This window comes from Heterocephalus glaber, unplaced genomic scaffold (assembly GCF_053883595.1).
Source record: "Heterocephalus glaber isolate CG9 unplaced genomic scaffold, H.glaber_assembly_v1.0 deba00001481, whole genome shotgun sequence".
Lineage (NCBI taxonomy): Eukaryota > Metazoa > Chordata > Mammalia > Rodentia > Bathyergidae > Heterocephalus > Heterocephalus glaber.
Genome location: NW_028258317.1, coordinates 16,273,767 through 16,290,804, shown reverse-complemented (window position 1 = coordinate 16,290,804; position 17,038 = coordinate 16,273,767). Strand labels below are relative to the sequence as shown.

General features: G+C 39.7%; 1 protein-coding gene across 20 annotated transcripts in view; it reads right to left on the bottom strand.

Moving 5' to 3' along the window:
- Gne (glucosamine (UDP-N-acetyl)-2-epimerase/N-acetylmannosamine kinase) overlaps positions 1–17,038 on the bottom strand; it is a 55,392-nt gene that overhangs the window by 28,508 nt on the left and 9,846 nt on the right. For 2 of the 20 annotated variants that reach the window (XM_087183699.1, XM_004870102.4), the window contains exons 2-3: positions 12,536–12,741; positions 4,813–5,264 (exon numbers count right to left, since the gene is read on the bottom strand). In XM_087183699.1, coding sequence (XP_087039825.1) covers positions 4,813–5,264; positions 12,536–12,741 — 658 coding nt within the window. Of the gene's footprint in view, positions 1–3,307; positions 3,362–4,812; positions 5,265–6,913; positions 8,428–8,453; positions 8,594–12,347; positions 12,501–12,535; positions 12,742–16,266; positions 16,979–17,038 lie in introns of those variants that run through there. The other 18 variants (XM_087183697.1, XM_087183707.1, XM_087183706.1 and 15 more) reach the window with 18 other exon arrangements.

Sequence of the window (17,038 nt, the reverse complement as noted above, 5' to 3'; positions counted from 1 at the left end):
TGCCGAGGCTATGCTCAAACTTGTAATCCTCCTGCCTTAGCCTCCCAGAGTGCTGGAATTAGAGGCATGTGACACCATGCCCAGCTATCAACTCACCTTTTCTGTTTTGAGATATGGTCTCGCTATGTATTCAGGGTGGCCTTGAACTTCCTGTGTAGTCTAGGATGGTCCCAAACTCAGAGCAGTCCTCCTGCACCAGCTTCTCCAGTGCTAGGATTACAGGTGTGTGCTACCATGCTCAGCTACACTTATTTTTAATGAAAGAATATCTTTCTCTGTGATTATCATTAACTTCCAAATTCAACCAGCGGTAGTTACTTTTTAATGATTTAATGGTAACAGAGAAATTTTACTGCTAGAATCTACAAAAGTATTTGATTTAAAATGCCACTGTAGTTACAAAACTGTATTTTCAAAATGCATTGGTCTCATAGTAAGCTTCTAAACTGGGGAAAAGGAAGAAACATAACTCCTAAGTTTTTGTACAATATAAGAAAAAGACATAAAGGCTTCAAAGAATCTATTGGAATCCAGGTGTGGTGGCACATGCCTGTAATCCTAGCACTCTGGAGGCACGGTCAGGAGGATCACCATGAGATCGAGGCCGGCGTGGGCTACATAGTGAGCTCAAGGCCAGCCTGAACTGTATAGTGAGACCCTGTCTCCAAAAAAACCAAAATAGAATGAAAGAAAGAAAGAAAAAGAGAGAAAGAGAATCTATTAGGAACTTGATAAAAATATAACAGCAGATCAAAAGGGAACAGCCCCTCACATAACAGTTAACAGAAGTCTAGAACAATGAGATCAACATAAATTCAAATAATCTACTAGACAGTGATCAGAGTCATTAAAAAGAAACTACCAGGTGGTTGTAATGATGTATTCCTGTAGTCCCAGGTATTTGGGAAGTTGAGACAGGAGGATTGCAAGTTCAAGGCAGGCATGGGTAACTCAGTGAGACCTTGTCTCAAAAAGAGCTGAAGATAAACCTTACTAGTACAGTGGTATCTTGGTTCACAAACTTAATTTGTTTTATGATTTTGGGGAAGACAGTCATGTTTGTGTTTGTGTGGGGAAGATGGCTGCAGTTGTATTTGTCACTTGATGTGGAGTTTGTGAATGGAAGCAAAATTTTGTTAAACACTTTTGTGTGACAACCTAATTGTTTGTGAACAGAAGCATTCATGAACCAAGGTATTACTGTATGGCACTTGCTCAACATAACCAAAAAGAAAAAAGAAAGGAAAGGATAGGATTTCAAAGAGAATGAAAAACTTAGGGGAAGCAATGGTAAGGAAAGAAGGCCCTCCACTGTAAATGAAATGGAAATAGCACATATATGCAGCAATCTGACCACAAGGAAATATGCTATAATGCATATTTCTATAACATGAATTAGCTCACCCATGACCAGTAAATAGAAAAATAATGTCAGCTTTTAATATAGTAGTTGAGTTATTCATACACAATTCCTCCCAGCAGAATAAGAACACTAAGGGAAAGGTAGGCAGCAAGCTGGGGAGGAATAGTCTCATCTCTGGGTTCTTTTACCCTACAATCTTAATCTTGGTTCTGCTTGTTCATGTCCCATCTTGAAAACGCATAAAGGGCAAGTCTCTCTGATCTCTGGAGTTTGGGGAGGCAAATTTTCTTTGAAAGTGAGGATGTTTCAGAGCTTCCATAGTCCCATACAGAGGGTTATTCTATACAACTTATTGTTATAATCTACTGCCACAGAGAAAGCAAAAGATTAAGAGGGAGAGAAATTCCAGCAGTTTATTCCATGAGTGCTTTCTATTTCTCATTTATCCTACATTAAATGTGAATAAGAAATATTTGTAGTGTATAGGAAATACTCACACAAGACAGATGCAGTGAGACTGCACTTTGCATCTTAAGTTTCTATATGAAGTCAGTGTCTGTTTAAGCAGTGACTTTATGAAAGGTTGGAAAACCAGCAAAAACTAGATGTGCTTTTTTTTAAACCAGTGAGAAAGAAAACATAAGACAATGAGCCAGAGCTGTCTGTTCCCCACAGTGATACTCTGTGCAAAGCGACAATCACCTGCTTCTCAACCTGCTACTTCTGACATAATCACTCTGCCTTTGTTTCTGTAACTCAACAGCTGGAGTCCTTTCATACAACCCTTTCTACTAGGGTAGCATCATTTTATGTTGTAAAGCCCTATACTTATTGTAGTATGTCTTTCATTATTAGGAATTTAATGTATCTCTAACTTTGCTAGCATTTTAGTTAGGATTGTTATATATTAATGTTCTGGTTACAAAGGTGCATATTATAAGTGGCCAAGCAAGCCCTCCTTTCCTATAAGCAGAATGACAATATAAGAAGTTGTTCATAGAGAAGCTTTGTATAAAATGTACTATTGTCACAGATGGCTCTGGCTCATTGTCTTGACTTTTCTTTCTCATTGGTTTCAAAAAATAAAACAAAACAAAATCCAGTTTTTGCTATTTTATCATCCTCCTTTTCATAAAGAACTGTTTAAATGACCCCAAATAAGACTGTAAGTTCTGTAAGTACAATCTTGCTGCAGTCTGCTTTCTAATGTTTTTTTCTATTCATTTTTTTTTCAGGAACACAAGGTTTTCCAGATACATAGAGAACTAACCGTATGATCAGAACATTTACTTAGAAGCATATGAAAAGGAGATTAAATGACAAAAATTTGTTCCACCAACAATAGGTAGGCAGGTTCTTTGATGACTGTAAGTCTGTCCAAGGATAAGAAATAAACAGAATGGATTAATTTATCTAGTGAGAGAGCCCAATTCCTTTCCTGTTCTAACATGATCTGGATTACAAATATGCTCAATTTCTTTGATTATACAATCACTGAATCAATTTTCTATTTGCTAATTCCATTCTTCAATAGATTTACCTTTTTTGTTTGTTTTGGTACCAGAAATCAAACTCAGGGCCTTGTGCTACCAGGCAGGTGCTGTGCTGCTAAGCTACATCCCCAACCCTAGATTTACCTTTTAGAAACAGAAGATCCTAAATCAATAATCGGTCTTTATTTTTCCCTTACACAGTACTCTCTCTATAAATTAACCAATTGGTATTCTTTTTGTAAACTTGTTTTCTTTACCTCTCACTAGCAAAAGGTAATTTCCAGGAAGCTAGATCATTGATCATTGAAAAATTAAAGACTTCAACCCTATTCACAAAGATAACAAACTCTGATGATACAACTATGACTTCTGCTTTTCTACAACAATCATCAAACTCTCTTATATTGATAAAAACTTAAGACTTAACTGCTTTTAATATTCATTATCTCACCTGAGTATTTCAATAATATCACCAAAATGGCATTAAAAATTAATAATTTTTCCACTGTAATAAAGAAAATGCAGAAAATCAGAAATAAAAATACACATAACCCCACACCAGAAATTAACAAATGACTTGGTGTACATACTTCCTAACTTTTCCATTAATTTAGCTTTTATAAAAGTGCACCAGGTGTGGATTACAAGTGCATCTGTAATCCCAGCACTGTGGGAGACTGAGATAGAAGGATCCCAAGTTTAAACCTAGCCTGGGCAACTTAAGAGACAGCAGAGACCAGAGACTCTGTCTCAAAATAAAAAATAAAAAGGGATAAGGATGTAGCTCAGTAGGAAGGCCCTGGGTTCACTCTCCAGTATGCAAAAGAGGGGGGCATCATATTGCACATACAATTTTGTAACTTTGGCGGGGGGGGGGGTACTGGGAAATGAACTCAGGGCCTTAATGGTTTAGGTCTAGATGTCCCCGCAAAGCCTCATGTGGTGCTAGGTGGGGCTTTTTCAGAGGTGGCTGGATCTGGAGTGCGTGATGCTGGGATCAAGAGTGTGTGATTACTAAATCAGTTCCACTGATTGGTTTGGCCCTGCCCTAATCCCAGTAGCCTGGATAAAATGTAATGGACAGAAAGAGGCTTATCTTCTCCCTTGCTTGGTTTGCTTGCTACCTTCTGTCCGCCATGAATTGTTTTTCCTCTGCAGTGCCTGTCTGCCATGCCACCCTGCCTTGGAGCCAGCTGACTATGGAGTGAAACCTCTACAAACTGTGAGCTAAATAAATCTTGCCCCCATTAACTTTGAGTGTTGGATATTTTGTCCCAGCAACCAGATAAAAGTAGCTAAGACAGCCTTATTTTAGTTGTGGTTGATTTTGTTTGTTTTGTCTAAGATGCTAAGTTACCCAGGCTGGGCTTGAACTCGGAATCCTTCTGCCTCAGCCTCCCAGAGTGCTGAAATTACAGGTGTGCACCACCATGCCTGGCCAGGAAGTGTTCTTGTAACTAAATACTCACCTATATTATATTTAATGGATTAAAAGCATTCCATTCTATAAATATAGATTAAATTTTTTAAAAGTTCAATCAGTAAGCCTATTTTACAGAAAAGGTGAATCTCAGAGATAAAGTAATACTAGAGGGCAAAATATAGGAACTATACATAACTTTAACAACTTACTAATCCAATTATTTAAATACAAGATAACCAAACATTGCATACTTTTTGTTAATTTCTATAACAGGAAATATAAAAATGACAATCTTATCAAATTTATTCAATACAAGAATTGACTGGTTGAAATGACACCTGGCCCAGCAATGCTCAGGATAGTCAGTATGTAAACAAATACACTGCCCCAGTCAGGCTTGGGGTAAACTGTTAAGTGGTTAATTTTCTGATTGCTGATAGAATATTCTGTCGAACAGTTTCAAAAAGGATTGAAATATATCCAACATTTTCTGACGAAACAGCCATTAAGCTGATAAAGCCTAACATACATACCTAGCCACATCCGAATGATACTCATATAGTCTTTGTTCTTGGCTGAGAGAAGTTTGTCATAGGAAGGGCAGCCTGCTAACAGGATGCGATCATGGTCCTCACACATGCTTATCAGGTGTTGCTCTGCACTTCGGGTGCAGCACACATGATAATGCGCCAGTTTCGTTATAGCATGTCTGATGGAGTCATCAATAGTCCCACTGACTTCTCCTCCTTCAATGTGAAGGATGCGGATGTTCATTAAGGCAGCAGATGTAGCCAGAGCTAGGGCATCAAACCTGTCTCCATGAACAATCATGATATCCGGCTTTAGGCGGTTGAGAACATCCGGTAGCTTCACTAGAGCCAGGCCTACTGACTCCACCATGGCTGCTTCATCCTCCCCTCTCACAATTGTGTGGAGCCTGGTGTTAATGTCAAAGTCATCCTGTTCAATCATGCGGTATGTATTTCTAGAGCAGGAGAGAAATAAGAATGTGAGAGCATGTTCACATTCTTAACATACAAAAAAAAAGCATTCTAACACTATCCCTAAAGGGAGAATCATGTTTAAATTTTTGGTTGCTACAACAAAGTAAATAAATTGAAATATAACTTACATAAAAAATAAAGGGGAAAGGCAGTAAGCGTACTTGTAGTCCGGTTAGTTTTTCACATGCATACCACGTAGCAATCACCCAGCTCAAGACAAAACACACACATCACCTCAGAAGCCTCCCTTGAGCCCCTCCCAGCAACAGTTGGAGGGAAAATATCTGAGGGAAAATTTTTTAATTAGGCAGAAAGAATGCAAATTTAGGGGCCAAGGATTTAGCTCAGTGGTTCCACCGCCTGCCTTGCAACTGCAAGGTCCCAAGTTCAATCCCTGGTATCAAAAAAAAAAAAAAGAATTCAAATTTAAAAGTGGTCAAGACATTTTTGTTTTCTAATATCAATTTTTAAAAAGAGATATGTAGTGTAATAAGAAAAAATGTTACTTATGAAAGCAAAGCTCATTTTTTTCTAGGAAAAAAAAAAGGAACCCAGGATGCTTGACATGTCTCTGTGCTATCAATTTCTGAATGATGGAATTATCTTTTGAATTCTCTTTCTATAGTACCAGTAATGCAGGCATAAATCCATACAGAATGAAAATGTAGCATTTACAGAATTAAAGAAGCAGTGAAATGCAGCTTCAAGATTATTTCACATAATAAGCCTATTTTACATATATGGTATAATAACATATAATATATATAACATATATGGTATAATAACAGCAACTCTCAATACCTTAAAGTTCCCATTATGACTAAATTCTAAAAGATATGGTCTTTTAATATATGTAATTATCTTTAAAAAAACAAAATATGGAAATTATCCACAAATCTACCAATCAGCAACAATATAATTTTCCCTTCATTTCATGCAAATATTTCATATAGTTGAAAACACACTGTACAATTTCATAATCTACGTGATCTAGTTCATATTTTCTCAGATCATTAAGGATTCTTTATATACATCATTCTAGTGCAGACAGCACAACTAGGGCTGTAGGACCACTGGTCCATTCACTTGAATTTGGGCCAATCCTCCTTCCATTGTCCTAAGAGAAGCAGAAATAAAAATAACAAAGACCCAGGAAACCTCTAAAGCTCCAGTCAGGAGCACATGCATGTTAGATTCAGTAATCTGGCCTTCAGTAACCTTTTCCCTACTCAAAATTCATTAAAGGTTCATACATAGGGACTGCATGTGATGCAAGTGATTATAACACAGCGTTATGGGAAACTCATGTGCACTAGATTCCCCTAAGATCACTCAGCACTCTATCATTTCACATCCAGAGAGATCCAATGAGAGATGCTAGGTGGGTTGCCCATCTTTTGTGTTTTTTTTGGCTTCTTTTCAGTACTGGGGATTGAACTCAGGACTTTGGGCTTGCCAGGCAGGTGTGGTGCCACTTGAGCTACATTCCGGCCCTTCCCCCCACCCCACCCCACCCCACCTCACTCCAGCCCACCCTACTCTGGACCTTGTGCTTGCCAGGCAGGCACGGCACCACTGAGCTACATACCTGGGAAGACACACATCTTTTAAATCCAAAACCCTGACTTACCGTTTTCTTCCCATTCTCCCCACTTCCCTGGCACCACTTCTTTCCCTGTTTGCGCCACCTTTGTGTTTCTGCTGGGATGAATCTGCTTGCTCTGAGCACAACTTCCCCTGTTAACTTCAAATAAATAAAGCTGCTTTTTCCTTTACCCTTGGGTGTATGCTTGCAATTCTTTGCTCTAAGTACACAAGAATCTGGAATCTTTCAGGAACCCATCACACACTGTCATCAATTCTTCATCACACATTTGTACTATTAGTTATTTTGTAGATTTCTTTGGATTTTCCTATATAATAATAATGTTGCCGGATGTGGTGGCGCACACCTGTAATGCCAGCACTTGGGAGGCTGAGGCAAGAGGATTGATCACCATGAGTTCCAGGCTAGCCTGAACTACATAGCAGACCCTGTCTCAAAACAAAAAAAGACAAATCACGTTTTTATTTTTTCCTTTATTTCACATCTAGTACAAGTTGAAGAGAAGTGAGGAAAGTAGAAATCTTTCTCTTGTTCCCAATCTTAGGGGGAAACATAAATGTTATGTTAGCCGTAGGCTCCTCACAAATGGTCTTTATCAGACTGAAGTTTCTCTTCTATTCCAAGTTAGAGAGCTTTATCATAACTTGTTAATTTTTTTTCCTGGTACTGGAAATTGAACCCAGGGCCTTCCCATTAAGCTACATCCCTAGCCCATTCTATTTTTTAACATTTTGAGACAGGGTCTCATTATGTCAGTAAGTGGTCCACGCTGGGGTCAAACTTGCGATCCTCCTGCTTCAGCCTTTCATGGTGCTAGGATTAGAGGCATGCACCACCATACCTGGCTGATTGTTTAATTTTGTCAAAATTGAAATAGTCATATGTTTTCCCTTTTTATCAATTATTTTGATATTTACATTTTAAGTCAATCCTGAATTCCTGAGATAAACTTGAAATAGGGTCTTGCTATGTAGTCCAGTCTGGCTTTGAACTCACAATGTAGCCTAGGTTGCCCTTGAACCACCAAGTCTCCTATTCTAGCCTCCATATACTGGGTCTACAGGCATGTGCCACTGGATCGGTCTTGTGGGAAATGGTAGAATTCAGCTATCTAGTTGTAAGAATAGATCACAAGAAGTTTGTTAACTAAGAGAATTAAGTCGTTTCTGGGAAATTCCACAAGTCTGTTTGTTAAAAGAATGCCAGAAAACTTTGAGACCTTGTAAAAGTCTCACAGGAAAAAAACAAGTTTTCCTAGTTTTCTTATTTACCATTTTCTGGGATCAGAGAACTGTGACCCAATGACTCTACAGGTGGTAAGACAGATACAACTCACTATGCACGTCTGTGATGGTGGGTCGGTGGGCTTGATTTTTGGCTAAAGTCGTCCTGCTCTCTTGATACTATCTGATAAGAAGAGGGCTGTGGTGTGCTCTTTGATGTACGGGATTGGTGAATGGAAACAGGGGACTTGTGAATTCTCCTGTAGCTTTTATGAGTCACTTAAAGTCACTGGTTATCATCAGAGTTGAAAATCAGAAAGACAATAGCCAGAATAACTAACCTGCTTTCCTACATGTATAAAAGCCTTGCTTCTTTCCTTTGTGATTGTTGAATAGTGCCAGAGGAATTAAAACTGCTGTTCGTCCCCCAGGCTGTCTCCTTTTCTTTCTTTAAAAGTCGGTGCTTTCCAGGGATCCAGGTCTTCCTCAAGAGAGACCAACGACAGGTCTCAATTTCTAATAGATATTAGGCCACTGAGATTTCCTATTTCTTTAGCATGAGTTTTATAAGCAGTGTTTTTTTCCAAGGAGTTTGTCCATTTCATCCAAATTAACTGTCAGATTTATTGGCAGAACATTCCCCTTTTATCCCATCAGTGTCAGTAGTGATATATTCATTGCCATTTATACACTGATCATTTCTGTGTTCTGTGCCTCAGCCTCTCAAATGCTGGGAATTTAGGCATGCACCACCATGCCCAGCCCCTTTGAGTATTTTTAAAAAATTTTTCCAGATAAGGGGTAGTAGTGGAATGAGACAGATATAAGCTGCTCTGCCATTACTAGAGCCTTAGCTTTTTCTTTAAAAAATAATTTACAATTTGAATATTTAGCTCAATTACTCCTAATTTTCCCCCCACAAATGAAAGCACTTCAGATCATGAATTTATTTCTTATTACAGATTTTCCTTTATCATTTTATCTCCTCTACCACTTCATTACTTTTTCTTTTCTTTTTTCTTTTGTTTTGACTTCTCTGTATATCATCCATCTCCCCCCATCAGAATGCAAGTTCTATGAAAACAAGGACTTTGTTTCTGTCTTATTTGCCACTTGGCACATGCTAATTGCATAATAACTATTTGTTAAATGAAAAAAATGAAGAAGTGAATTTCTAAGTACGTTGTTGTTAGTTTTTTACTCAATTCTTAAGAGTATAAAAATGCTGATTTAAAAAAAATGTCCCAAGTATGGATTCTCCTCAATTTATTATGGGATTATGTCCGCATCACCCCACTGTAAAATGAAAATAGCACAAGTTGAAAATGCATTTATTACCAAATCCATTTGATACCAAACATCATAATTTAGAAACACAGTACATTATAGAATATTGGGGCCAGGATGTAGCTCAGTGGCTCGCACCTGCCTGGCAAGTGCAAGGTCCTGAGTTTGATCCACAGTACCATAAATAAATAAATACATACATACATAAATGGATATCAGTTATTCTCTCTCTTTTTTGGGGGGGTGTACTGAGAATTGAATCCACGGCACTGCCACTGAGCTATATCTCCAACCCTTTTTTTTTTTTGTGGTACCAAGGATCAAACTCAGGACCTTGCACTTGCCAGGCAGGTGCGAGCCACTGAGCCACATCTCTGGCTTTAAAATTTTTTATTTTGAGACAGTCTCACCGAGTCACTAAGCTGCCCAGGCTGGGTTCAAACTTGAGATCCTCTTGCTATGGCCTCCCAAAGTGCTAGGATCACAACCAAGTGTTTATTCTCTTTATCTCATGATTAACTGGGAGCTGAAGTTTGCTCTTGGTGCTCAGCATTCTGGACATGTATGGTCTACATATTACTAGCCCAGGAAAAGATCACAATTCAAAATGTAAAATACATTCTGAATGTGAAATTCTGCTGAATGCATATCACATATGACTCAACCATCATAAAGTTAAAAAACTATAAGGTGAATCACTGTAAATATGGGACTGTCTGTAATTATAACAGAAGGTAGGTTACGTTTTCTGTTGCTTTAGTATCATTTTTAAATAAATAATACCAGCTCTGTACAGTGGCACATGCCTATAATCCCAGCTACTCAAGAGACCAAGGCAGGAAGATCATTTGAGCCCAGGAGTACATGGCCACCCTGGACAACACAGGAAGACCCCATCTCCTAAGAAGAAAAAAATAATGTATTCATATGGTTTAAAATTCAAAAGGGGGCCAGGCGTGGTGGCACACTCCTGTAATCCCAGCACTCGGGAGGCTAAGGCAGGAGGATCACTGTGAGTTTGAGGCCAGCCTGAACTATATAATGAGTTCAAAGCCAGCCTGAACTACTAGTGAGATCTTGTCTAAAAAAAAAAAAATCAAAAGGTACAAAAGTTTATATAGTAAAAAGAAGTCTCCCACTTTTGTCTCCTAGTTATTCAATTCCTTTCCTCAGAAGCAACCAATCTCTTGAGTCAGAAAGTATTTTAAATATATTTTCATTAAGTACTAGTAAAATTTCCTATTCATTAGTCTCTCTAGACAAATACTACGTTTCCACCCTTAATTACTACGGTAGGAGATAAGAAATCTCCAAGTTTTCCTGGGAATCTCTCTCCCACCAGTCTTTCTATCAAAGTTGCATTACAGAAGTAAAAGACTCAGACTTTTACATCTGGCTCCAGCTAAAATTTCTCTTCTGTCTTATCCTATCACCCACATGGATTTTCTTAGATACCCAGAATTCATTTTACATTTTAAAAAAATCTATGAGTCCCTGAGTTAGCCATAACTTTCTTCTCTACTTTTAAAATACTGTCTTAGAGGGCTGGGGATTTAGCTCAGTGGTTCCACCGCCTGCCTCGCAAGCTAAGGACACGAGTTCAATCCCCGGTACCAGAAAAACAAAAAACAAATAAAATACTGTCTTAGAGCAAATTGTCAAATTGGTTTTCTTTGTTGTTGTTGTTTTGTTTTTTGAGTCAGGGTCTCTGCGCTGTAATTCAGGCTGGCCTTGAACTTACTATGTAGCCCAGGCTGGCCTTGAACTCCAGGTGATCCTCCTGTCTCAGCCTCTTGAGTACAGGGATTATAGGCTTGCACTACCATGCCCAGCCCTCAAATTGGTTTTTGAAGGCAAGTTTTTTATTTGTTTTACTGTTGTTCTCTTCTATGTATGTATGTATGTATTCAAAGACAGGGTCTTGCTATGTAATCCATCTGCCCTTGAATTGGTGATCCTCCGTCTTCAAGTGCTAGAAATACAGGCCTGGGTCACCATGCCCAGCTTGGTTATAAAGAACAGTCTGAAAAAAACAATTTTAATATAAACATTCCTATATAATAATAATCCATCAAACATCTTTGGAGACTGAATGAACATCTTAATGCCACAAGGGTGCACTAAATCCCTCTTTATTACAAAAAGCAAAATTATTTGGGCAGGTGGTACTCCAGAGGCTGAGGTAAGATCACTATGAGTTCAAGGCCAGCCTGGGCTATGCAGTGCGTTCAAGGCCAGCCTAAAGTACATAAGGAAAAGGAAAATTAAAAAAAAAAAGAATGTTCATTTCTGAGTTATATATTTTGCTCCCATCAAGATTACTCAACCTTCATTTTCCAAACACACCTTATGATCAGTACAAACTACAAACTTAATGTTACAGCTAGGGGTGGTACCACAAGCCCATAATCCCAGCACTTGAGAGGGAAGCTGAGGCAGGACAAACCATGAATTCGAGACCAGCCTGGACTATATAATGAGTTCAAGGCAGCCTGAGCTACATCGTGAGACCGTCTCAAAAACATACACAAAAAATTTAATGTTACAAAAATAATCATCAATGGTCCTTGTAACATTTCTACTTTACCTCAACAATTGATCAGATTTAAAAATCTTGTTCCATACATACTAGTTTATATTCTTTTGACCTATAAACCAGTTTTGAAGACTGGCCATTAGAACTTGTAAAATAGGGTTGGGGTGGTGGCTAAGTAGTAGAAGATGTGCTTAGGTTCAATCCCTAGCAAAAGAACAACAAAAGAAAAAAACCCTCACAGAACATATTACATGGAATCATATTTTTATAGTCACAAAATATATATTTATAAGTGGCATTTTTCCTGAATAACAAATAGCAACAGTTTTAATAATTATGATTTATGAATATTTACTCAGCAGTATCACTATGATGGATGATTTAACTATCTCTATTCTTCACAATAACTTACAATGTAGCTTTTTGGTTGTTTTACAACTGAAGAAACTGAAGCTGAGATACTTGACAACTTTTCCAAGGCCGCATAAAAACTACTAAGCGGTAAAACTGAGATTTGAAGCTAGGTCCAAATGGTTACAAAATCCAAGCTCTCTTCAGTACACTGCTGCAAAGAAAAATAAGAAAACATTTTTGTCTTACCCATAGTCATCTATTAGGTGAGAGCCAAGCACCACCACATCAAGTTCAAAGAACTCAGGTTCCGTTTTAATGCCAAACATGATCGGGGCAAGTTTAGAATAATCAGCACGGTTGCAAGTAGCAACACAAACCCGAAGCTTTCGGTTATTCCCATTCTTCTCCATGACTTGATTTTTTGGTTTTGAAAGTTTCTTAAAATAGAGTTCCTGAAGTTTCAAAAAATAAAAAAAATGTTTATAATCAATAATTTCTCAATATAAAAACAGAACTTTTCAGTTTTAAGTCCTATCATTTACTATGGTGATTCTCAAAGTCTTTTGTCCTCCACTGCTGTGTGACACTGGTATATAAAATTCCAGCACATTAATTATAACTGCACCTTTTTCTCTCACATTCAAGAAAACACAATGCAGTGCAATTAATAAGGAATGACAAATCAACTCTCCCTTTCTTTTTTTTTTGTACTGGGGATTGAACTCAGGGCCTTTGTACTGAGCCACATCCTCACCCCCTTTTTTATTTTTTATTTTAAGGCAAGGCTTTGCTAAGTCATTAAATTGCCCATGCTGGGCTCAAACTTGCAACCCAGCCTCCAAGAGAGCTGGGCTTACAAGCATGCACCAACTCAATGCCTGGCTTTAACTCTCATTTTAAACCCAAGCAAATATCAGCTCCTTGACTATTATTAAAAATTACCTGCAATATCTTATAATTCAGTCCAACATAAAAGACTGTTACAGAACTATGGTACAGAACCCTACTGATCTAGTTGAATTCCCTCACTTTACAGAAAGGAAACACAAGTCTAGAGAGGGCCAATTACTTCCCCAAGATTCAAGATCACATCTTATAAGGAATACAATCTATTCAGCATCACACTATATGCTCTCTTAAAGCAGCACTGTGATAGAAAGATGAGTAAGATAAAAACCCTACCTTTAATAACTCATTAGCACCTATCCACCAGTGGCTGGCAGGACAATTCTAAATAGACCTAGCAGATATCTCTTGCTGTATGCCCTATGAGCACTTGAGTCAGTATCCCAAACTGAACTCCTCTTCTTTCCCAAACCTGTTTCTCCTTAACTGTTCTCTCAGTTGCGCATTTCTACTCATCCAAAGGCCTTGACATCCTTGTCTTTTCTGCTCTTCACCAATACCTCCTAAATCCTGTCAATTCACCTCCTGAGTATCTTTCATCTCAAGCAGAACTTCCCCAGTCCAATCTCTCATCTTGGATCTGAACTACTGAGACAGCTAACTGATTCACCTGTCTCCAGTCCTGCCCTGCCTCCCAGGCTTTGAAGGTGATCCTCCCAAAGTTCATAAATCTGATTACCACATTACTTCATAATGTATCATACTATATTACTATATAATACAGTGTGCTGATCTAAACCCAGCCCTACCCTGTGCCAAATCACCAGCCACACCAAACTGCCTACAGTTCTACTTTTCAGGATCTCTATGCCTTTATAGATACAAATATCTCTACCTAAAACCTTTTCCCCGTCTAGATGCCTACTCATCCTTCAAAACTCAGTTTAAGTGTCATCCCTGGTTTTACTTTTTTCTCATTGCTGAGACAAAATACCCGACACCAAAGTAAAAGGGGGAAAGGTTTATTTAGCTCAGTTTGTAAAGGTTTCAGTCCATAATTGGCTGGCTCCAAGGCAGAGTGGCGCAAGGCAGAGTGGTGCCGCAAAGGAGAAACAGTTTATTGCATGCAGAAAACAGCAAAACTAAGCAAGCAAAGAACCTTAACAGCATCTTTCTGCCCCTTTTGTCTTATCCAGACTACTTAGGGTGGGTAGCACTCACACTCTTAATCCTAGTGCCCTTGAGCCTAACATTGCACCATGAATCATTTCCAGCATCACACACTCTAGATCCAGCCACCTCTGAAAACGCCCCACCTATGACCACCTGAAGCTTTGGTGGGGAGGGACATCTAGACACACACCGTAACACTCCTTATGGAAAGGATTCACATAAACCTCAGTTCTTTCTCTTTCAAACCTAATTAAGCTACTACCTTCTTCTGGGGACTCTGGACCTACCACACACAAATATACTATTATTCAACTCCTCTACCCTCTCCTCTGCCCCATGCCCTAACCCTCCATTCTAAAAGTAAAAATCAAGGCAAGATATGAGATTTATTTTATCAAATATTTTAAACCTCCCTACATCAACATAAAAGTTCACCTCAGGACTGTGACCTCAATGCTTAGGTTTCAGAAAGTACATCAATATTTAGAATTTGAACCAGATAGCTTGAGTAAGAATGTCAAACAAGGAGGATTTCCCTCTCAAATCCATTGGAAAACCCATCAGTAGCCCTTTCCCCTTAGACTTCCATCTCTTAGGGTAGAATTCTGTGACCATGCCCATCTTTGGGCCAACTGCCCCATTACTGAGCCCATTCTGAATTTGGTCCCTAGTAAAATCTAATTTCACCAATGAAAGCATTTATTACATAATAAGATGAGAATCATATTCACAAGACCTAAGTACTAATCATTAAAATGACAAAACTGTTCTTCCAAAATGACTACCTTAAGTGTACTTTTACATAATCCTTTTTTGTTTGTTTTGGGATTTTGTTGTTTTGTTTCGTTTTTAGACAAAGTTTCACTATGTAGTTCAGACTGGCCTTGAACTCACTTTGTAGCCCAGGCTGGCCTCCAACTCACAGCAATCCTCCTGACTCAGCCTCAGAGTGCTGGTATTACTGGCATGTGCCTCCCCCACCCCCACCCCACCCCTACATAATCCTTCTTGCACTGACCAACAATGTATCTGAACTGAATACACTGTTGGTCATATTTAATCTGGAAGGTGAGGCAAAGCAAAATATTCATGATTGGTCAATTTCTATTTGTTTTACAAAGATCAGTAAACTTTCTATCTGGCAGTGCTTAGTTTTTACCAGATTACTGAAGGATTATTCTACCTAAATAGAATACACTAGCCATATAAATAAAATATTAAAAATATAGGAATATTATTTTTAAGGACAAAGCTTTAAGGAAAGCAGTTAAACCTTAAAAAGATAATACTTTTGTATATTGTAACAGTAAAGGGGTAAAGAAGATATAACAGTAAAGGAGATATATATATAAAATTGGGTACTGGCAACTGAACGCAAAGCAGGGGAAGATTTTTTAAAAATTCAATTTAACTTATTTCTTGATTAGGTAGTATATTCATATGATATAAAACTGAAAAAGTCATCAGGTGTGGTGCACGTCTGTAATCCCAACACTCAGAAGGCTGAGGCAGGTGGACTGCCCCCAAGTTTGAGACCAGCCTGACCTACATAGTAAGACCCTGCCTCAGATAACTAACTAAATAAATAACTGAAGGGCCGGGGATTTAGCTCAGTGGTTTCGCCGCCTGCTGCGCAAGCGCAAGGACCCGAGTTCGATCCCCACTACCAAAAATTTTAAAAATAATAATTTAAAAAAACCCTGAAAAGTCACAAGAAGCTATCTAGAAAGTCTTCTCATCACCGTTCCTCAACCATATGCTGCACCCTGGGAGCTAAGTTACTGTAACAATGTCTTACCTATCCTGCTCTACAAGGAGAGATGAGACTCACAGCAATACGAACAAAAGGGCTATATAAACAAGTCTGAAACCCAGAACCCTATTCCCGAGCTGTAATTCGGTTTGACTTCTTTCAGAGCTCCCTGGGTTAACCAGTTAACTGAACTGCTAAACTGTACCTCAGCCCTTCTCTCAGCGGACCAAAGCATACTTCCTCGTGTTCTGAACAATTTTACAAATGTGCTCCGGGTTGGGTAGAGAAATAACCGCCCATCAAACGTTAAGGACGCCTAGGCTCAAGGGAGACGTGGGCGAGGCCTTCAAGACCATCTTTCAGTGCAACATTTACACCGAGGGCAACGCGTGCCACGCAGCTCTCCACCTTTCTTCGCACGCCGCGCGACGCGACACTCACTGCCTCTCCTCGCCGGACAGCATCCCCCTTGGGGCTGGAGCCGAGCCAGGACTCCCTCAGGCCCTACTCACGCCGAGCCGGTCTGCTACACCGGCAACCTGCCACGGCCCTGTGTAGTCCCGCGGGCCACAGGGTGAGGCCTGGCTCAGGATGCCAGGCTGTGGGCGCGGCGCAGAGCGAGGCCGAGGGCAGCAGGCCGGGGAACTGGGATGAGAGGAGGCCCCGCGGTTCGGCAGGATGCTCTCCTGCGTCCCCAGCAGATGCGCGGCTCTCACCAAGTCCGGGTCTGAGGCTCCCTCCGGCGCTGCCGCTGCCGCTGCCGCGGCCGCGGCACTCGGTGGCCTAGAGTAGACTAGAGCGCCAGAAAGGCCGGGCGCAGTCCCGCCCCCTCCCCACAGCTTCCGCTCGCTGGGCGCGTGGGCCGATAACTCGTCGCTCGACCCAGCCTCTGGACCGCGCACGCCCCGCACCCACCCCGAGCGCCGAATCAGCGAACGCGACGTGACGTCACCAGCGAGAACGCTCTTGATTGGTTA